Source organism: Prosopis cineraria, unplaced genomic scaffold, assembly GCF_029017545.1.
Source record: "Prosopis cineraria cultivar Desert tree isolate PC_DT_omini unplaced genomic scaffold, ASM2901754v1 PC10, whole genome shotgun sequence".
Lineage (NCBI taxonomy): Eukaryota > Viridiplantae > Streptophyta > Magnoliopsida > Fabales > Fabaceae > Prosopis > Prosopis cineraria.
The window spans coordinates 5,467,473-5,489,798 of record NW_026555341.1 but is presented as its reverse complement, the minus strand read 5'-3'; the positions used below and the strand labels follow the sequence as shown (position 1 = coordinate 5,489,798).

The window sequence follows — 22,326 nt, the reverse complement described above, 5'->3', positions numbered from 1 at the left end:
CAGGTGATATAGTGTGTAACGTGCGTGCAAGTCACCCTTTCCTATAGAAAAGGGTTATCCATATGAAAAACAGAAGTAAATAAATGCATTATAACTTCATTAGCACGTTTGTCGGCAGAAAATATAGTGGAATTAGAAATTTTGTTTGATCCGCTATTAAAAATAGTTATAGGCCAATATAGTTTTCCCTAAATAATGCGGTAACAGAAATCCTTGAAATACAAGCCAAACACAATTAAAATCATTTTCTTTTTTGGCGAATCAATTAAAATCATATTTATTCATTAATGTTAACAAGCATTGCTATATTTCTAAATTATTTTTATTTTGGAAAAACACAATTATCAATCCTTATAATTTTATTAAATTTTGCTTTTAATCCCTATAGTAATGTTATTTTTTTACATAATCTTCCTTTGAAAAAAAAAAAAGATTGATGATATTGGTTTTTTAGATCTCTATAATTTCAATTTTTTCAATATCTTTATAAAAAAATTGAAAACATTAGGAAATAACGATAAAAATTAAAAGTAAAATTTAATGAAACTAAAAAGACCAAAGATTTTATTCTCCCATATTTTTTTTTCAGTATAACTTTATTTACTTTCCAATCAATCATTCAAATCAGCCTACCATCCATTTAGATAAAATGAATGTATGGACTTCTATAATCCGAGCAGAATCACAAAATTTTGGGTCAAAACACTTTGCCCGAGCAGGCCCACAGCCTTTTAGCTTGAGTAATAATCAGTCACGAAATTTTTTACTCAGACGGGCAGGAACATAATCAAATATACTAGTTCCTAATGGAAGACATCACCATTAATTGCAATACCACAACAATTCTTATCCCATTAGATAGGATTGGCTACCAATACACAAATATGTAACCACAAGACAAAAGACGCAAGTTAATTTACTTGAACTTGTCCTTAATCTGCAGTCATACTCTTCTATATGGCTCAGAAAAATATGGGCACCGCCCATCCAGAGTTCCAAATATGAACAAGGAAATTAGTGAAAGGATGAAGGAAGCACTCCTTTACTGTTACAAGGGCTCAGCTCTTTCAGTTAGGTAATGAAAGAACAGATGCACAAACAAACAGAATGACAACTGACAAACAAATAGCAGGAGTAAAAAAAAATCTCAATCAAGGCATAAACTTAACAAAAACCAAGCTTCCGTAAGTCAATCCAGAGACAGCATATAAAGAAAGGAAAAGGTATGATCCCGTGTTTTTATAGCAAAACAAATCGATGTCCTAAAACTCATACAGGAGCTACCTAGTTAAGAAAATAGCCGTTGGGCTTCCAGGAGATGGAGGATTCTGGTTTAGAAGAGAAACTAAAGAACCCGCTTTAGCCACAGCATCAGCATCTGCTGCAGACAAAATTTCCACATCTTCAAGACCTATCTGTCTCTTGATCAAGTCCAGGTTTTCCTGAAGAACCTCAATCTCACCAAATGGTAATCTCAGATCCAGAGCCCGAGCCCCAAGTGCAATTGCTTCATCCTTTTTAAACTTCAAGAAAGGCATACAAAGCTTTTGGATTTGTTTAAAATTGGACAACTGACCAACAGAACTCTTTTGTAAAGCCTGAATAATCTCTCCGTCTGCAGCAAAAGCACGGGTTTCATTATTAAATTTGCTCTGAAGAATCCTCAGGCATTCAGCTTTCCAACCATCAAATTGTTCATTCACATATATCAAGCCAGTTAACTTGCTGTCCGTCAGTGATGCGACTTGAGCACCTGTTTTATTGGCCTTCTTTGAACCCAAAAGTTGCTTTTGAAGCAACTTCCTCAGCAAAACAATTGAGTCCTGCAAATATTTATTGGCACTCTTTAGGGTAAGATCTGGAGCATCCCCAGAAGGCCAGCCTGCATTCACTACAAAACCATCCTTCTTCAAAAGCTCTCTCCAAACATATTCAGCATAATGTGGACATATAGGTTCTATAAGACGTGTTTGAACATCCATAAAGCGCCACACTAATTCCCGATTATAACCTCCAACTCCACATGAAAATCTATACTCATCCCTAGCAGCCTGAAGGTCATAAAAGCCAGTCTTGAGAGCTTCTCGGAACATGTAATTCCTATAATGCTGCTCAGTTATCTTGACAGCAATATTTATTTCATTGGCAAACACACGATCAGCATAAGTAGATGGAGGACCAGTTCTCATTGATGATTCAGAGGCTAAAACATCTTCATACCATGCAAGCTCTTTGGTAAGCCTGAGAATTGCAGCATTTGCAGTCTCAAACACAAAATTTGCATCATCAACACCATCACCAGCATCAGCCAAAGAGAATCGTGTAGCATCAGCAGAAAACTCCTCAATCGCCTGACGCAAAGTCCTGAAATTTCCAGTAGATTTAGACATCTTCTCAGAATTCAGCATGATGTGGCCATTGCATCTAAATCCACGAGGCCAGTGATGCTTGGGCAGAATTGCAGTATGATTGTAAATGCAAAAGGTAAGATGATTCTGGATCAGATCCTTACCAGAAACCCGGAGATCAAAGGGATACCAATAGTCAAACTCAAGTTTCATTTTATGGAGAATAGATGAAGAGATATCAGTTGATTTAGGGTATGATCCACCACAGAATATATATTCCCAAACCTCATCAGTCATTTGTTCAGGTTTAACACGAGACTCACCTGACCCATACATGTCTCCATTCTGTAAAAGATGAGCAACAGTGTAGTAAGCCATATAAAGAGTGGAATCAGATAGAGACTCAACTAGGTATTGTTCATCCCATGGTATCCGGGTCCCCAGACCAAATGATCGTGAGCAAGCCCACTGATTCAGCCAGTCCAAAGTATGCTCAAACCCATGTCGTGTCTCATCAGAATAAAGATTCATACTGGACAGGCACTCTTCAGCCAGCTTCTTCCATTCTGTTTCTCCATACGTAATGTACCATTGATCTGTAAGAGCTACCACACATTCATCACCAGATCGTGATATCACCTGCTTCTCTGGTTCACTGTAAATAATAGCCTGACCTGTCTCTAAAAGTTTAGTTCTAATCAATGGTTTGGCTTCCTGAACTTTCTTTCCTGAAAATTCTCCAACGATCATTGTTCCCTCATTGAATCCTTTCAAGTATGTTTGCTTCTTGGCTTCTGCAAGTTTTTCTTTCTCATTCTGACTTTTTATTTTCATCTGCAAGCAAACTGCCTCTGCACACTTATTTCCAAACTGCGGAACTTCAATAATAGGGACTATTTCAAAGGGCAATACCCATTCATCCTTGACACCATACTTTGCTCTGAATGCTGGTTTTGCCTTCAAGTCATGCAAGGCCATGTAGTCATCAGGGGCATCACTAGGCACACTAGTAACTATCCCAGTACCTTTATCCATTAAAATTGACAACATTGGAAGAGCATAAATGACCTCATTAAATGAAAGAGGAGATTTCAATGGTAAGCCAATCAAGTCATAACCAGTCAGGTCAAGCAAGCAAGTGGGTTTCTCAGGGACTCGTGAGTGGTTCTGATAGGCGAGATTAAGGGCAGCTCTTTTTGAGAGAATAAACACATCAGTTTCGTTGACTTCAAAAGCTCCATACTTTCCTTCCGGCAACACCCATGCATTAGTTTGCCCGTACATAGTCTCAGGCCTCAATGTTGCAGCAGCCAAATATACTTTTCTTCCCTCCAGCACTCCAAACTTTGGAGGGAAAGGTTGAAGGACCTCCATCTTTATGATAGTGTACTCTTGAGGTTGAACTCCTTCGCCACTTGCTCTGTCATGATCTGCACAAGGCTGGCCATCCAAGGGAGAAAATATTGTATATCTAATGTCTTTGACAACCTTGCCCATGGATTTCAACTTCCTCATTTGCCATTTAACAAAGGAGTCAAAATATGGGTTCATATCTGTAGTGATGAAGGACCTCCTCCAGTCACAACCCAACCCAAATGCCTTAAGGTCCTCAACAGCCAGTGGAGGAAAGTAAGCCAACCATTTATAAGGATCCTGGAATTGAGATATCTCACTATCAGATATGCCAAAGCTGCGCATTATTTCCCACTGGAAGACCTGTCCAGTTGATTTTGAAGCAACCTTGGACTTCTTTCCTTTAAATTTATCTGGAGCTGCCCCTCCACTGTTATCGACATTCTTTGAAGGCTCATCTTCTTGTTCCTCTGCTTCACTAGGAAAGACAGGTGGATTTCCAAATTGTTGAATCTCTCTTGCAAGTTTATCAGCTGAAGCCTTGATGGGCATACCAGTGCAATGGAAAGCAAATGGCAACAACACATTGGCACCTCTCAGTCTATGATAAGCAGCAGCAAACTCCAGTTTTGAAAGTGAAAATGCATGCCCAAGATGTAAGTATCCATTCATATAAGGAAAGGGAAAATTGCCAAAGAACTTTTCGCCTGGTTCAGGAGGCTTCTCACAAGGTTCAGCCCTGAAAACATCTTTTTCTTCCCACCATTTTCGAACCATGACCTCAATCTCTCGCAATCGGTCCCTCCTTGCAAAACTTTTACCACTCTCAGTCGCCATACTCGTAATTTGACGGCAACTGCAGCAAAACAATTATGCCACAAAAATTATAGCTCAGAGGAGTACTTGATAGCAAAATAACGAATAGAATTCAGATCCAAATGCCTAATCCAGCTGAATATAATATCATAAGAAAGAATTAAAGCATATTTGAAAGAAATATTATTGATAAAGGAGAAACTTGTGCATCTAATTCACAAAAATTCAATTTGCACAAGAAAGATGGATAATTTCACCGCACTCATCTCCACTTTTACCTGCTCTAGCATACAGATACAACTCTTTTATGATACTGAAGATCAGTGTACTTATTCAGCATTTATTTGCATGATAAATAGAAAAGTTATCCAAGATTGCAAGAACATCAAGTCAAACCATGACCAAATCAAATGCCTCACCAGAACATTGAATTCCCGCCAAGCTCGGAAAATCAACTTACTAAACTGAAATTAATCAGATAGTCCCGTATCATACCGATACCGCAAATATGGCCAGCACTAAGCCCAATCAATTGACATCTCTCAGTCCCAGATCATGAAAAATTTAAAACAAAAAAAAATGATATTCATTGAGGAATTTCCTGCATATATAATATTACTTTGACCGAAGATTCGCTTCCCTTTACCAACTAAAAACAATTTCCATGCAACTCCTTTCCTCCTCACCATTCGAAGCTCACCTTTACAGTTACTTCGGCAAAAATTCCCCACTCGCCATTTAGCATTGAAAAAAAAAAAGGGAACACACAGTCGCTAATGTGGAAAACATACTATTTCAATAAACAACCCAGTATACTGAACAGAGTTAGATCTGCCCTTCAGTGGAGTAGAAGATGGCAGCAATCAGTTGGTGGCAAAGACCAAGTAAGCACAGACCATGGCTTTAACTGAAGAATTTTTTCGTCCACGTATCATTCGTGCTCGAAACTTAGGATAGATTGAGATAGGGATTTACCTTAGATGGAGGCGTCTAATGACCATAAACAGCAGGGAGTCGATATGAGAAGTTGGGAAACCCAGCGGAAGAAAAAAGAAAAAGGGTGGGTTTTTCCCCTTCCCTGCAGGTCGGATCTCCGGGTGGAGAGCCCGCCCGAACTTGACATAGTTGGGCTTCGTTTGTGGGTCTGAAGAAAAAAGAAAAAGGGAGGGTTTTCGTTTGCATGTTTATGTTTTCGGGAAATTACATTTAAGTCTCAAAATATTGAATTATAATAATAGCTAAATCCTTAAAAAATTTAAAAAATATATAAATATTGATTTACATAATTATAAATTAACATGACATTTTTTAAAAAACTATGGAAAGCAAGAATATCATTTTAATTTTAGCTAATTCTTACTACCTGTGAAGAAGCTTAACAGTCCCAGCCTTTTAGATAGTTTTTTCTTTCGATAACTTAAAGTGATTGGAACTGGAATTTATCCATCTCTAGCAGCTTCCACTTCGTAACCTCGATTAAAATGAGAGTATTTATGCGCATTCAGCTGTCCCGGTAACAGGAAATGTAGGCCCTAGCAAGCGCACGGCTATGTTTGCCTCATTGCCTGTTTGGATTCAGCTTTTAGTAACTTAAAAAATACTTTCACCAAACTAATTTTAGCTAATCATTGCTTGGCTTGTATTATTATTATTATTTTTTTTGGACGAGCTTGAGTTATGGTATTTGGTTACACTGAAAGTCAGTTTAGAAAAATAACCAACACAGCTCCTGCACAAAAGTATTGTTGCGGCTGATTTCCTCGCGAAAAATGCCAATGGTGTGGGCCACGAGGTGGTGCTTATGAATTCTGCTCCGAACAAGTGCAGGGATCTATTGCACGGCAGAGAGATTCAAAGCCTCATTACCAAGCTGTTTCGTTCTGTTCCATGAACTGATTTCGTAATCTCCTCAAGCTTACTGTCATGAATGGTATTTTTGTGACCGTGTAAAGACTAATGTAATGAACAATCCACTGGTTAGCCTCGTATAATATGGGTAAAGGGGGCGACATTGACATTTGGGTGCGTTCTGCCTCAGTCTTCGGGCTTAGTGCATAATTGATTGGGGGCTAGTTTCGCCTCCCTGATGAGCCCATGACAGGGTGAAACCAGTAGTATTCGTATGTGATAAGGCTGGTTCTGAGGATTATGAAATTCTCAAGATACCGCACAGGTACTGTGTGTTGTGTCAAACTCTAAGTACGTAACATTATGCTTGCCTCTTGTACTCAAAAGAAGAAAAGAAAAAAAAAAAAAGATAACGCGCACAAATCAAGACAAACAGCCAACACGTGTTGAAACTTAATTGTCTAAACACTACCTGAAAATGCTTGAGGTACATTTGATTTACTTCACATAGCAATATTTTATTATTTATTTATTTTTCCGTTCAACGTGTCAAATTTTATTCAACAAATATTACGTCGGCCGAAAAAAGTTTAACGGATGTTACATACAGTAAGATTAATATTTTTTTTAATAATTATATATTTAAAAATATTTTTAATTTATATCATTCAGTTTATTAAATTAATTTTTAAAAAAAAAGGTAAATGAACAAATTATTTCACAAATTTTAAACAGTATTCTCTCAATTTGTTAAAAACAATACAGCCTGAAACTTATCATTTATAAAAATTAATTTTAATTATCAGTTGATAAAAAAATAACATAAAAACTAACAAAAAAAGATTAAATAAAAAAAATTTCGGCCATTTTATGCAGCTTTGTTGCCCATTGTATGTACCTTTTGAGTTCTTTATTGTATTTACTATTTATTTTGGTTATTTTTTTAATAATTTCTGGAGTTACTCGTCTGCACGGCCCTACCTGGCGAGCATCCATCGCCTAATTTCTCCTCGTCTAAAAAGGAACACCCCCCAGCCCCAAACCCAACAACCCCAAAAGCGATCGCCGGCCCTCGCTTGGTTCCACTTCACACGCACTCTGACTAATTACAGTCCAGCTCCAACGTCTCCGAATTTGACAATGGCGACCTCTGCAAGTATATCTCAGAAACTTAGCCGTTTTTTTCCTCCCAAACTCTCCTTTTCCCATGCACCTTCGTTTGATCTTCAGTTCATTAGATTGCCCGCCACTTCGATGGCAGCGAAGCCCTTTACCACCCACACTCCAGGGCTCGCTCCACGAGCTGCTTCGTTGGTCTCACGCGCGAGCGCTTCTCCTCCTCCTACCCCTTCCTCTGCCGCCAATTCCACAACCTTTCATGGCCTCTGCTACGTCGTCGGTGACAATATCGACACTGACCAGATTATTCCTGCTGAGTATTTAACCCTAGTCCCTTCTAAACCCGAGGAGTATGAACAGCTTGGTTCATATGCTCTTATTGGCCTGCCCGCTTCTTACGCCACTCGATTTATAGAGCCCGACCAGATGAAAACCAAGTATTCAATTGTCATTGCCGGATCCAACTTCGGTTGCGGTTCGTCTCGTGAGCATGCTCCGGTGGCGCTGGGCGCTTCTGGTGTAGCTGCTGTGGTGGCTGAGTCTTATGCGCGAATATTTTTTAGAAATTCAGTGGCCACAGGTGAAGTTTACCCGTTGGAATCGGAGGTGAGAATATGCGAGGAGTGTAAAACAGGAGACGTTGTTACGGTGGAGCTCGGCGAGAGTCGACTGATCAATCATTCGACTGGAAAGGAGTACAAGTTGAAGCCCATTGGCGATGCTGGACCTGTCATTGAGGCTGGTGGGATTTTCGCTTATGCAAGAAAGACTGGGATGATTCCCTCTAATTCGGCTTGAAGCGGGGTATTAGATTCTTCTTTATTTTTTTCTATTGGAAATGATGAACAAAAATAGTGGGCTGCTTCTGGATGCTTGCAGTTTGCTTTTATCTGTGATTGTTTCTAGCAATGACGCCTGGGTTTTACTCGGATGATTTGATAATGCTCTAGCGAGTTGCATAATCCAATAAATTATGAAACGTGAAAGATAACTAGGCCATGTTTGAGTGCTGATAAATTTTTCAAGATTTCTTGTTTTGCCGAAAAGAAAGAATTACTTTTCATACTATTCCTCCGTGGCTTTTATGTAGGAAATGTCTACGCAGATAAATCATAGCTGTTTGATAATTGGCGTGTTGTAATTGAGATTATGAAGACTAAGCTGCAGGAAGCATAACAGAAACATTGTTCAGAGAGATAGATTTTCAACGTGTTATTGATATCATGTTTTATTCACTTAAAGAATCTAAAATATACTCCTTCTAGTCCTTATACTTTCGACCATTTCACATATCTTCAGAAAAGTTAAGTTTGTTTCTTGATATTATAAAAAGATAATGTGTACTTTCATTTTTGTCCTTGGTTTTAAATAATGATACAACTACATTAAATATTTTCATGTTAATCAAGAAATAATAACAGAGAAAAAGTGGTTTAATTATTTTAAAGTATCTTACATTTTAGACCAAAAATTACTTTTATAAGTTGTTTTATAAATATGACCTGGGAGAGTTTTTTTTTTTTTTATGGTTCCATGTATTATGTTATTCTTACGTGCTGATGCCTATTACCTGGAACAAAGAAAGAGCGCAATCAACATAAGATATGAGCTGTGTCAATAAGCCAAAGCAAACCACTGAGATGAATTTAAGTGGTAACTCTACCGAGGTTCTATTATTCAAGTATTCTGCTCTGTTTTATGTTGATCTTAAGCTATCGTTGTTGAGATCTCATTCTTGCGGTGGGGTTTGGAAAGTGATTCTTTTAATTGTTCTGTTTATTGTTTAGTTTTTTTTTTTTTTATGCATCTGAAACCATTAAGATGTCTGCATGTTCTTTGGTGCTAGAGATATCCTTTTATACGAGTTAGCTTGCTGTATGTTGCTGTGATAATGGTGGTTCCAATGTGCCCTGCTGCTTGGATTGGGTGGAAGTTGTGAATTCACCTATTATCTGGTTATTTCTTCGTAGGCTGTGTCTTGCTTTGTGCTGGGCATCTTAGAAGCTGGCAGATACGATAACAGATGATATATAGCTGTTGTGTGTCTGCTTGATGCTTTGAGTGAAGAGTTTCTTGTTGATGATGAGAAGGAAGGAACTTTTCGTTTATTTAGTCTCTCTCTAATCTTGATATTTGTAGCTATGCGTGTTAATGGTTACTAAATTTCTAGTTTTTTTTTTCCCCAGGCAGCACTGCTACCAACATGCTGAAGATCATCTCTGTGGTCATATTTCTCCTCTTGCTTTCGAAGTATGAATTCTTGATATATGAACTGTCTTTTCTGAGACATCTCTCCATAATATGTTGACAAAACAAATGTATTTTTATTGATTTGCCATTGGTACATTACTGTTTTTATTTTCTTTTTCACCTCTTTTTAATTTTGTAGTGTAATGTTTTGTTGCCCTTCATTAGTTCATCAAACATGTACGTTTATCTTCTTCTTTTTTCTTCTTCTTTTGGTTCATAGAAAACTAAAAGTTGCAATTTTTTTCCGAGTTTGAATGGTACATTCTTTAAATTTAGAGATCAAATAATTTAAACACGTAACTTTTGAAAACCAGAAGATATTTATTTACTAAAAATCAAAATCAACAGATTGATATCCCATTGTACCCTTTTATTTATCCAACTTCCTCCATTTGAGATCTTCTTCCAGCTTTCAAGAACCAAATAGGATTATTCATTTCAGTCTGAATCACAATATCTCCGATACCAAGAGCAGAACACGGCTGACACTCACGAGTTCGCCCACGACACTAGTTTAATCAGTTCAAAACGTGATGTACTGCAAATTATGGTTTAGGGAGTTTTGGGCAGAGAGCAGCTAACGACCACATTTGTCCCGGCTTCCACCTTCCGAGAACAACTGGATCAACCCTTGGCCTCCCATCCCAACAATAATTTTTATACCAACATCAGCAACAATGCGCAGAAATGGCGGGAATCTTACCCTCATGAATGAGTCATACTTTCAAGCAACGAAATTTTGACATTTCTACTGTACTAAAATTTCACATCTACTCAGCTGTGGTTCTTGGGCTCATCAATAAGCCGTAATTCGGCCTGAATTATCTGGAAGGGAGGCTTCAGGGCACTGGGAGAGTAAAACTTCAATAATGGCATTATCCCCGCCGTGTAATTTTTCCGAAGCAACAAATGAATAACAATTACGAGACTGCGCCATCGTAAGAACTCCATTTTCAACCATGCCAGGGGGGTGAGGTGCCCGACCTTGTCCCTATCCAACAAGTAACAACCAATCCGCGTTCATCCTCAGGGCAAGTAAATACTAACATTTTCCTTATACAAGGAAGGAACAAAATTACAAAAATGGTACCTACAACTTGAAAATTATACTAGTCATATATTTATCGAAAACTTTTTTTGGCCAGAATATTGATAACTTACTAAAAAAAAAAACTTCGATATTTAAGTCTAGATGCTCGATATATTTTAATCAAATTAAAACAATTGAAGTTTTTTATCCATTACTTACCCAGTAAAATAATTTTGGATATTTTACTGGTTCTATGGCGCGTTTATAATGACAGGTGTAAAAATAATCCAGACTTCATGCCACTAAATCGCAAATCTAATTGCAGAATGCTGGAAAACATTTTCGTATTGGTGACATAGCTTGTAAATTACAAAGGCAGGAACACATTATACACAAAATCCTTGAAGGAAAACATTCTCTCCAAATTTTCTACACTTCTCTATACACCCTCTGTATATTCCATATGCATTATCCCTACCAGTTTTAAAACGCTCGAACAAGTTTCTTTAAGACGCTAAAAGTAGCGTATAGTATCAAAACCATCATGACCTTCTTCGAGGCCAAAATCCTTAGGTTTATCCTTAGACCGTATTTTCTCATTAGTCCAAGAGAGGCGGCCCCCAGGAAAAGAAACCAAGAACCAACAGCACAGAAAAACACTTTCAGGGCCTCTGACGGTCCCCATACATGCGCGACATCACTTGTTACCTCCACATAGGACCATGTAGAATCCACTCGACTGCTCTCTGCTTGATTCAGTCCAAGAATATCATTCAACCATGCAGACAACCGAACAAGCAGTTTTGCAAGCCACGCAATCTCATCGTTGGATATGGGACGTTTCATCCAGTCACCTCTGTACTTAAAATCGGTAAATGCATGTTTGCCAGCTCTTGGCTTGAACATCTCATCATGAGATTGTTGATGCTGCCTTGGTTCTGGTACGGTTGAAGATGACTTGATAATTTGACCATCAAATATGAACCCCAGCTTTGCTTTTAATGAGTCTATGCATTGGAGGCTGGGCACAAGATTATCCCCAGACATTGCCTGCAACTCAGCTTCCGCACGCAATATAAACAACTGCAATGGCAAACACCAAAATGATCACTGGAGTAAGAAAGATAAACTTATACGGGCACAAGATAACAACGAACCTGAAGTAGCTGTTGTCCACCATCCTCTCCATCAGCAAATAATCGCAAATCTTTGTTCCAATTTTCATGCAAGAATGAGCCATCAGCATCAGTCTCACATAAGCCATCCTCCCAGTCCTAGAAATAACCAGTACCTAAGTTAAGCTCAAGCCTCTTACTTATTAATAACAGAAGCATTTACAAATACACCCAAACTGACAATGAACCAATTTCAAAACTGATCAAGTTGTGCCAAGATTCAAAACTACATTAACTTATGCCCCAAAATATATAAGGAAGAAGAGATTATAGTTAACCATATCAAACATAGAATAAACCTAAAGAGTGGAGAACACAATCGGAGGTACTCAAAATAATAAACATTTAAGCGGAAGATAAATGCTACTAAATAACTTAAGCCAGAGAAGAAATAACTTGCCTGCAGCTGTTCGCATATAATGGGAATATATCTGTACAAGTTAATCGGCATTGATTTGCTTGGTCCTGCCGGTCTGGAATGGAAAAGGGTGTCCACTTTCTTTAAAAGGTCAATAAGCTCTTTTGATGATGTCAAGGTGTCTAACATCTGATAAAACATTAAAAATTATTTTTTTCATACAAGAATGAAAAAAAAAAACTAAAAATATTCAATATGATAATAACTTAAGAGAGAATCAAGCCTTATGCTTCACAAAGACAAGAACTTTAGACATAATAGCAAGATCTTGATGGCACATCCCATCAGACCCCCCAAAAAAAAATAAAAAAACAAAGAAAGAAGGACACATCATAAAGTGTCAAACATAATTTGATACAATTTCTTTTTACTAAAATTCCACAGGCTGGTTTTCCAGAAATATAATAACAGCTCCAACAGGAACAGCACTGCCCAAGAGGAGGATGGGTGATGACCTTGAAACTGGAGTTAGAGGAAGCAAATATTCAAATGTCCTTAGTAGAATGGATTCCCCTCCCACAAGACTAGCTTCCCCTATTAATGTTAAATCCATGCGGCCACGCCAATGCAAAACCCAAAAAGAAACAAAACAAAACAAAACAAAAAAGAATTCATCACACTCAGTAGGGCTTTGGATCCACTCAATTGACAAATATTAACCATTAGATTGTAATCGGATAGTGTTGAGGGGAAGTTACAAAATTTTTTTAAGAAAATAAATAAAGATATTTATTTCAACACCATTAAATCACGATCTGAAGATTAATATCCCCAAATTGAGATGCAACTGAAAAACTCAAGGCATTCCTCACTTTTCCCCCGTAATCTTCATGCTTAGAAAATCATGGGTTAATGAAGCATGCCAAAGGTTTCATTTTAAAGCCAACACTGGTCTTGAAATTTTCTAAAACGAATTGAAGAACATTCAGATAGTAACTTCTAAAACTTTCGGAAGAAATCCAAGGATATAACTCATAAATGAAGTAGATTTTGAGAAATACTTGACAGCTGACACTGTGACTCATGCAGGACAGAACGCAGTCTATGAAATGCATTGGGGTAGATCATATAAGAAATCTGAAAACCTTGAACATCAAATCTCACCCTGGCAAACGGGGAAGGGGGACCAAAAAAAAAAAAAAACCAAATACCTCAGGTTCCCAATGATTGGGAATAATATGAGAAAAAAGGAAAGAAAAAGAATGTGATTGTGTAATAAAGAAGCACACCTTAAGGACCATTTGGACTATTATCTCCGCATCACTGTGAAGGAACCTGTGAGCAAATCCAATAAAATGCATAACCAAGGAGCTGTAGTATAAGTAGTTTGATAGAACATAATCCTGCCACTGAGGTGTATAGACTCCAGTTCTAGACAGAGAGTTCTCCTTCCTTTCATTCGTAGCAGGTCCAGTGGTAATTGCGTTTAGATCAGAAAAATCATCCGAGTTTATTGTCCAAGGTTCCATGTAACTAATCCAAACATGAAACACTTGAGAAACATTCTTAATGGAAGTTGCCACTGGGCAAAACAAAAACGTCCTCAATAAAAACCGGTATAGCGGTCGCTGTATCCTTGGGTTCCAATATCCAAGTGAATGCACAGAAGGGAACTTAGATGTTACATCCTTTGACTTCATGGTATCCAATGAACCGACAGTCCTCTGTCTAGGACTCCCACGATATTCACCACTCTCATGACCTTCAAAGGCTGCAAAAGTACTGCAATTCAAGTACCTCACAAACAATTTAACCACCTCCCCCAACCCAGGGGTTGGAGGAGTCTCCCCTAAGACTGAACGAAATGGAAATGATACTCCAAAGGACTTGCACACATTCACAGGCAAGGGAGAAAAATCATTATCCACCAGCCAAAAATGTATGAAAGTATCAATCAAAAACTCTGCTCGCAACATGACTGTACCATCATAACCCGAAGCATAATGAAGAAGTGAACTACGATATGGTTGGTGCGCATTTAGATCATATGTAGGCACAAATGCACGAAGATAAGCAAAGAGAAGCCGTGAGTACAGATTACACTCCGTTTTTTGTTCTACCCCGCGCTTAGGGTTTGAAAAACCCGGAATCGACGAGGTCCAATTCTCTAACCTAAACCTTCGAGCTCTCTTGACCGAAACATGATCCGAAACCTCACTATTTCCCTTACAAACCGGATAATAAGCAAACCACAAGAAGTAATACTCGAACACATTAAGCTGGAATTGATGGGAAGAACCCTTGATGGAGTCTTGTTTTACTTTCCCTCTGAATAAGGGACACAAGTCCGATAAGACGCCGGAATCCTTATGGCTGGACAGCAGAAAACGGGACCACTCTGGCAACCGCTCGGAAGGGAAGACGTATTTAACGAGGGAGAGGTGATCAACGGCGAAGATGGAATTGAGGAGAGTGCCATCGGGGGCGAGAAGAGAGAAAATCCGATTGGCTAAATCGGAATCGTTGGAAGTAATGACGGTATCGATCCAACCGTTGGATGAATTGGGAGGTCTAGGGCAGGAATTGGAGTCGTCGAAGCCGAAAAGCTTGCAGATTAGGGTTGGGAAGGCGATAGAGAAAAAATGGCGAGATTGGTCCGGCGAGTGAGACTGGAGGAAGCAATCGATGGAGGCGCAGGTGGAGAAGATTTGAGAAGGAGAGGCGGCGGCAATAATGGCGGAAGCAATGTCCTGGGATTTGGAGAGAGAATCGACAGCATAAGAGTGAGGGAGCATGGCGAAGGGATGAGGTGGGAGGTTCAGAGTTCAGAGGAATTAGGGTTTTAAGGTGGAAATGGTGGAGAAGAGAAGAAACAGAGGGGTTTAGAACTCTTTAGATGGATTGGAGAAGTTTTTCAAACGAGTGAAGACGCAAATGGCGCCCTTTTAAGTGGGGGAAGAAAGAGGTTGGATACGTGGCGACACGCTAGAGCTTCGTTTGGAAGGTGGGGCCTCCTGAGTGCGCCTCGTTTCACTCACTGAAAGCTCGAAAGGGATGCGAACGATTCCGTTGGCTTTGTGGAGGTGGAAAGGTCGAGATGCGAATGTATTTTTAATTTTTAATGATGCGTATTGTGGGGGGTATTGCTAAGGAAACTGATGGATAATTTCAACCAGCAATAGACACGCCTCGGTTAGAACATCACCAGCTGCGTCATTGCCCCAACGCAAAGGTGAAATATGAAAATAGTTTTTTTCCTATTTTATTCGTTTTTTCTTTACAGGACGGGGCAGAGCCCAAGCATGCAAATTACAAGTTTATAACACGCCGGTTTAACAAGCCAATCTCATCTTAGGCTAATAATTCTTCAGCCCATCAGGTGGCTCTTGTAACAAATGAGCTGAATAAGATTTCAAAAATTCCCATTTTGCCTGCTAATTTGTGCACATGTTGCCTTCCTTAAAAGTGTGGATTGCAACACCTCAATGTCTTAAATTTTGGTTCATCATGAGTTTAGTTGTTTTATTCGAGATAATCAAGGTACTTTGGCAAGATTTGAAGCTTTTGATCTTGATCACTTGTAAACATGAGTTTAATAGAGGTCAAATGCTCGTGATGGAACAACAAATAGGTGGAATTGCCCTTTGATGTTTGTCCATGTGCAAACAAGAAATAAACATGCAAGTCCACTTGTGAATGCTTGCCAAATATTGACTTGTCAAAATGCGAAGTTCATTTGCCTATAGATGAAATTATGAAGGGTTTGACTCTAGGCAAATGAACTCAGAAACTACAATAATAAATCCCAAAAATTATACTAGAAATAAGGGTTTTGTTTGGGAAAATGAAGAGCTACTTATGACACGGAGTTTCCTAAGATTTTGGCTGAAAATCCATGAGGCACGAGTCTCCAAATGTTGATTTGAAGTATGTGGATTTGGTTTTTCCTCCTCCTCTTCAATCTCATTAGTAGGACTTTAAGTTTTATTGGGGTTTCATTGGTTGACAGTAAAATGGTCTAAATCTCATGTTAATTGAGGAAGTTTTTTGGCTCCAAGAGATAAGTTTAACCATTCCCTAACCTTGTTTGGAATTTTAGACGGTGGATTTAGGAATATTATGGTGTTTGGACAAACTCTAGGTTGTTGGAAGATGAAGTTCAAGTTTTTGAAAAATTGATTGTTGAAGAATGTGATTATTGGATTGGAATGTGAAATTGTGGTTTGACTGGAAGTTATGTTGAATTTTAGATTTGTAGGATATTTAACCCAAATTTCTTTGGAATTTTTGATTTGGCTGATTGGATAATTGTTTGGCATGAAAATTTATTTGGTTAGAAACTTAGGACAAAAAACATCTTCTACAGTCACAAAAAAAGTATATTTCTAGATTTTGCATCTAATTGAATTGTAGAAATATGGTATGATAATCTCCTCTATGAATTTTTAGAAAAAAAAATATATCATGTAAGAGTCACATTTTATTTGATCCTCAGTTGCTAGTCCGAAGCTAATAATGTAGAAATATTAAAATTATTATATTTGAAATTTTATGGGATTTGAAATGTATTTGATTTTTGTTATGAACTTGAGATTTCTACTAATAAGGGGCTTATTTGGAGATAAGGAAGGAAATTGTTTTGAATGGTGGAATTGAGTTGGGAATTAATTTCTTGATTAAGTTTGATGAAGTATTGGTAGAACTATGAGTCTATGACACTTCATAAGAGGCTAATGAACTCTCTGAGATATTGCTCTCATGTTGAGTTATTTTTGGGCTAAGTTATAGCAATCTAATTGTTATTAGGCCTTGTAGGCGTTGGTTTGAACTTGTGGTAGATGAGTTGCACTTATAGTTCATGGGTGGAAGTGGTCTTGGCTAGTTTTGTTGCCCTTCTAACTTGAAGGGTTAAGGAAATTAGAGTTTAATTCTTGTCATAATACATTCATGCAATAAATATTTTTCACATATGTGAATGTTTTTATTGATTATAATCCCTCTTCTTTTGGTATGAAACCGTTGATAATTAATTCATATGAGTTTTTGATAATGGTATAAATGTGGGTTTAAAGAAATGGTTTTTAAATTATGTATATATATATATATATATATTGATGTTGACATTAGAATACTTTGAATTTAGAAAATGACTTTGAAAGTTTGGAAAATGGTACTTGAAGTAAATATTGTTTTAGCATTTTAGAATAATTCTAAGGAATACAAATTAGTGTATTAAGTTGTTTGTACTTAAAAAAGGATAAAAGTATAAATTTAACTGTAAACTATTTTTTGAAAAGCATCTAGTATCATATATTATGAAATAGTGCGAAATAAGTCATGAACTTTAAAAAATGGAGCTTCCAGTGCCTCCCATTAAATTTCAATGAATGAATGTTAATTAACTTATGTTTGACCAAATCTCTGTCTACATGGCTATACATGTGACATTATTTCTTGCATCTCTCTCCTCCCTCTCCCTATCTTCTTCTTCTTCTCCTTCTTCCTCCTCCATCAATGAGAGCTGAAATCAACCTCTATCATGTAAGATTATGAGTTTTTTGATCTAAAATCTAGTTGCTAACTAAGGATAAATTAGTAATTAATGGATTAATTGAGTTAATTATGTTTCAAGTTGCTAATTAGTGTTTTAGATCATTAGATAGCTCTAAGGTCAGACTAGGGTCGAAGTTGGATCAGATCAGGACCGAATGGCATGAGGCAAATGAGACTGAGCTCACTATGCCATATACCGCAACTTATGCATGAAAAGCTACTGCGCATGGCCACGAGCCTGACTTAATCAAATCATGAATCAGCTCAAAAAATTAGAAGTTTACTTTAAGAGAACACTAAGCTCTTAAGAGAAGGAGTTCTAATTGTGCTAGGGCTTGAGAATTTGGTCTATTAAGAGCTTGTTTAGGTCTCCAATCTCTTGTGTAAGTTTCTTCTTTCTCTCATCTTCATCTTCATCATGTTGTTCATGGAGATTGAGAGTGGATAAGATAGATGTGAGTTGTTAAAGGGTTTTATCTGAACCCTAAGCTTTGCATGTGCTATTGGAAGTTAAATGTGAGTTGTATTGAGTTGAATAAAGGTTAATATGAAGCTTTATTTTTGGATTGAAAAAGGTAGATGAACCCTAGCTTAAGAAGATGAAAGTAAATCACATTTCCATCATTTCACTTTACGAGCTGTGACCCTTTTAGAGAACAATATAGTTGTTCATCCTGTGCTCATAGGAGGTTTTAAAATGCAAAGAGTTAAGGCTGGTTAGTGAACATCTTATGAGAGAGATTGAGGCTTCAAACTTAATTTGTTAAAAGATAATGGAAGAGCTTTACTTTACCCTTAAATGAGGGACATAAATATGATAAGATACCAAAATCCTTGTGGTTGGATAATAGAGAATGGGACCATTCCAACAACCACACAACGGGGAAGACAATAGAGAAAAAGTGGTGAGATTGGTTGGGCAAGTGAGATTGGAGGAAGCAATCGATAAAGGTATAGGTAGAGAATATTTGAGAAAGAGAAGTGGCAATGATAATGGTAGAAGTAATGTCCTAGGATTTAGAGAGACAATTGACAGCATAAGAGTGAGGGAGCATGGTGAGGAAGCAAGGAGAGGGAGAGAGTAGGGGTTGTGGTAGGAGAAGGTTAATGAGCAAGTCAATTTGAAGAGGAATAATGCACATGTAGTATGCCAGCTCTTTTTTTTTTAGTTAAACAATTGTTTAACAAACAACCATTTTATTACAATCGATGGAAGGTGCTAGATGCTCTGCTTTTATAGTTGATGATTTTTTTTACAACACCTAATAATATAGGCTATTTAGTGCTCTTCAAAAAATAGTTGATGACTAAATTTGCATATTTATCCTTTAAAGAATGACTACAAAAGCGGTTTGTTTTACTTTATTGGGGTTGAATGTGAGAATTATATTTTGATAAATGATTTTGTACATCCTGAAGAGTATTTGTCATATATATATATATATATATGTGTTTAAGAAGTGTCCTATCCCCTTGCTGTATAATTGACGATGGATTTTATCATTTTGTGATTAATGATGAATTTTGATTATAGCTTATGGTATATCGTGTTTCTAGATCATTATTGTTATAGGATGGGGATGTGACTATTGTGAATTGAAATTATCGATTATCATTATTACTATGTGGTAATTGCAATCTCTAAAGTACCTATTCCTAAAATTTAAAAGGGAAAAGGGGTGGCATAAAAGACTTATTATTTTTTATTTACTATTCTCGACTTGAAAGTGGAATGAGAAAATAAGTGCAGGTATTCATTAAACTATAGTGGCTAGATCATGGAAGGTGGATACAACTCCATAATCTCCTTCTAAAATGCAAAATATCTTTAGCTAAGAACTGCATAAAGAGGCTTGTTATGAGGGCACTTTTTAAACTATAGCACATGAGGTTATAGAAGGGAAGCATTGGGTAAGGATGAAATATGACATTAATTATATGTAATGGTTATTTGAGGAATAATGGATTGGGTAGTTTCTAAAAACTCGTTTGAAATGGTTACACTTTTATTAAAAGTTGAGAATCTTAATTTGAAATTATTTTCCATATATAGTATTTTTAATAACATGCAACCCTTTTAATAAATTATATTATATCATGGCATGCTTGTTTAGACTAGAATTACTCTTCAGTTACTGAGATTTTGTATCTCACCCCTCATTCTAACTTGTTATAGGTGAGAGTCTTAGCTCGCTATCTATACATGGTGACAAGGATGGTTTGACCTAAGTATATGGTCTTCCTTCTGTACTCCTATGCATGTGATTCATGGCTAACTATACTATTTATTTGTTGTAAATTATTAAAATCTTGATACCCCTTTGTCATGATTTATTGGTCTGTACAAATGACATTTGTTATGTCTTATGAGATTTGCCCATAATAGGTATGGTCGTCATAGAGGAAGCCTCCTCTTTTATGACAAGTTGTTTTGTTTGGTAATATGAGTGGATTTTCTTGGGGCAAAATCTTGGTCTAGTGTTCATTTCATGTTAAATGTTAGAGTTGTATAAAGTCTAAATATGCTTTTAGTTAATCATTGTCTTTATTTTGACGGGTATTACATGGACTACCTTCACTTTTCATTTGTTCCCAATAATATGATTTATGTGCTTTGTGAATTGATCTTCCTCTTTGTAAAGCATCAGCTTCGCCATTTTTGGAATAGTTGTCCATGAGTCTAATTCAATAATGACAACATACCCTTCTATTTTATTTAGAAGTATGACACCTGTTAATATTCCCCATATTTTAGCCTTTTCTGCCTAGCACCTTCCCACTTTACTTGTGAATCCTATAGCCATCTCCCATCCTTGTTTCTAAATAAACCACCACAACTAGCTTCCCTTTTACTTTCTTTTACATCCACATCAATATTTAATTTTATCCATCCCTCTTGTGGTTTTTCCACTTCATGTTAGCAACAATAGCATTAAAACTCGTATTATTTTTCTTCCGTACCTCTTGCACTTCCCTTGCGAACTTTTTGATCATTGATTCAGGTTTAGCTACAAGCAGAATCCATTCTCGAATAGTTGTGAATTTATCTAAGTTCAGAGCTATTATGCTATTATTTCAAAAAGTAGGTTCCATCCTTCATCTACTTTTTGTTCTTTTTAGCAAGTTTATCAACACCCAGTCACGTAAAGGTAGGGAGAAGAAATTTCTTAGCTTTTTGCACCTTTTAGTCCATGCTACACTTGTTTAGGTTGCACACAGTCTCTGATGGCATGAAGAGTGTTTTCTTTTCTAGCTTCACATTGCACACAAATAGGAGATGTCCTAAGATTTTTCACCCTGTGCATATAAGTCAATAAACAATCATTTATTAAGAACTATAAATATACATGTATTCTTCTTGGGTCTTGCCATCCCCATATTTTCTACAAAACCTCGTCCACCTCTGCTATATACACCTTATTCAGCTTTTTATACACTTTTAAGACGAAATAATTCTTCTTCCTTTTTCTTAACCACATAATTTTATCTTCACCATCTTTCCTCTTTGGGCAACACCATAGCTTGAATCTTTGAGACAATATTCCCGAGTAACCAATTATATGACTCCTCCACTTTCCATTCTCCTTCTTCACCTGCAAGATGTATAACTTTTTCTTCTATATTTATAACAAGGATGGTTCTTATAGTCTGATTCATTAGTGGCTCCTCATTATCCAGTCACTTGTCCTTCCAAAACTTCACCTTCAGTCCATTATTCACTTCCCATCTAATGTTTTGAACCAGCTTTGGTCATATCTCTCTTAATTTTTTCTATACTATCGAGTCTCCTTGCTTTACTGTACATGTGCTTGTGAGTGTGTTAGTAATTAAAACCTTTGACATTAGTTTCTCTAGTTGAGAAATAATCTCCCACCTTATATTCCCAATTAATACCTCATTCATTGCCATCAAGTGTTGGAGTCCAAAGCCACCTTGTCTCTTTAGTAGACATAGCTTCTTCCATCCTAAAGGGTGCATTTTCCTCTTGCCTTCACCATCACCCCATAAGAAATCCCTCAGCATTTTTCAATTTGTTTGTAGACAATGTTTGGCAAAATGTCATGTTGCATTTGGAAAATTGGTATCTACCGTGTTGCTAATTGAACTAATGTGACTCTCCCCACTAAAGATAAATTCTTGTGTTTCCATCCACTTAATCTCTTTTGCATTTTGTCCAATAAGAATTGAAATATTTGAATTTGTTCCTCTTACAATGAAAGCCCTTAGGTGCCTTCCCAATTCTTCATCCTTTTTAAACCCACACTATTGTATCAGCTTGTTTTGTCTGTCTATACTCACATTTTTTGAGAAGCATATCATGGTTTTGCTAGGATTTACCTTTTGCCCAGATATCTCTCCAAAGAGTTGTAAGCAGTTCAATATGATTGCTAATTGATCTTTTTCAGCTCCACAATATAAAAGTAGATCGTCAGTAAATAATAAATGCGAAATTCATACTTTGTTCTTACCTAATCT

The 22,326-nt window shown here is 37.1% G+C and overlaps 3 protein-coding genes and 1 pseudogene across 7 annotated transcripts; 1 reads left to right on the top strand and 3 right to left on the bottom strand.

Annotated features, from left to right (window-relative positions):
- Nucleotides 1-1,026: 1,026 nt before the first annotated feature.
- Nucleotides 1,027-5,633, bottom strand: LOC129322305 (leucine--tRNA ligase, cytoplasmic). 3 transcript variants are annotated; one of them, XM_054968559.1, is made up of 2 exons: nucleotides 5,493-5,633; nucleotides 1,027-4,557 (listed from the first exon to the last, which is right to left on the bottom strand). In XM_054968559.1, exons 1-2 carry the CDS (start codon nucleotides 5,516-5,518, stop codon nucleotides 1,281-1,283), a joined length of 3,303 nt encoding a protein of 1,100 aa, XP_054824534.1. In that variant the 5' UTR covers nucleotides 5,519-5,633; the 3' UTR covers nucleotides 1,027-1,280. The 3 variants fall into 3 exon arrangements, with proteins under 3 accessions (XP_054824534.1, XP_054824536.1, XP_054824535.1); XM_054968561.1 differs by lacking the exon at nucleotides 5,493-5,633 and adding an exon at nucleotides 5,309-5,480; XM_054968560.1 differs by lacking the exon at nucleotides 5,493-5,633 and adding an exon at nucleotides 4,937-5,250.
- A 1,741-nt stretch (nucleotides 5,634-7,374) lies between these two features.
- Nucleotides 7,375-9,934, top strand: LOC129321735 (3-isopropylmalate dehydratase small subunit 1-like). 3 transcript variants are annotated; one of them, XM_054967627.1, is made up of 2 exons: nucleotides 7,375-8,288; nucleotides 9,675-9,934. In XM_054967627.1, exon 1 carries the CDS (start codon nucleotides 7,506-7,508, stop codon nucleotides 8,280-8,282), a length of 777 nt encoding a protein of 258 aa, XP_054823602.1. In that variant the 5' UTR covers nucleotides 7,375-7,505; the 3' UTR covers nucleotides 8,283-8,288; nucleotides 9,675-9,934. The 3 variants fall into 3 exon arrangements, with proteins under 3 accessions (XP_054823602.1, XP_054823603.1, XP_054823601.1); XM_054967628.1 differs by lacking the exon at nucleotides 9,675-9,934 and adding an exon at nucleotides 9,455-9,664; XM_054967626.1 differs by having other exon boundaries at nucleotides 7,377-8,288; nucleotides 9,671-9,934.
- A 1,146-nt stretch (nucleotides 9,935-11,080) lies between these two features.
- Nucleotides 11,081-15,226, bottom strand: LOC129321497 (uncharacterized). The gene is made up of 4 exons (XM_054967271.1): nucleotides 13,587-15,226; nucleotides 12,340-12,486; nucleotides 11,922-12,038; nucleotides 11,081-11,847 (listed from the first exon to the last, which is right to left on the bottom strand). The coding sequence occupies exons 1-4, from the start codon at nucleotides 15,090-15,092 to the stop codon at nucleotides 11,248-11,250; spliced, it is 2,370 nt and encodes a 789-aa protein (XP_054823246.1). The 5' UTR covers nucleotides 15,093-15,226; the 3' UTR covers nucleotides 11,081-11,247.
- Nucleotides 15,227-15,394: 168 nt separating this feature from the next.
- Nucleotides 15,395-15,531, bottom strand: LOC129284664 (U4 spliceosomal RNA; annotated as a pseudogene).
- Between the last annotated feature and the right edge of the window lie 6,795 nt (nucleotides 15,532-22,326).

What these genes read in the sequence shown, in the direction of transcription:
- LOC129321497 (XM_054967271.1), bottom strand. Translation starts at nt 15,092, where the DNA reads ATGCTCCCTCACTCTTATGCTGTCGATTCTCTCTCCAAATCCCAGGAC. An exon ending in TAGTCCAAATGGTCCTTAAG is followed by an intron (nt 12,487 to 13,586) that starts GTGTGCTTCTTT and finishes ATGTTTTATCAG; the next exon opens with ATGTTAGACACCTTGACATC. An exon ending in GTGGACAACAGCTACTTCAG is followed by an intron (nt 11,848 to 11,921) that starts GTTCGTTGTTAT and finishes TTGCCATTGCAG; the next exon opens with TTGTTTATATTGCGTGCGGA.
- LOC129322305 (XM_054968559.1), bottom strand. Translation starts at nt 5,518, where the DNA reads ATGGTCATTAGACGCCTCCATCTAAG. An exon ending in ATTAGACGCCTCCATCTAAG is followed by an intron (nt 4,558 to 5,492) that starts GTAAATCCCTAT and finishes GTTTTGCTGCAG; the next exon opens with TTGCCGTCAAATTACGAGTA.
- LOC129321735 (XM_054967627.1), top strand. Translation starts at nt 7,506, where the DNA reads ATGGCGACCTCTGCAAGTATATCTCAGAAACTTAGCCGTTTTTTTCCT.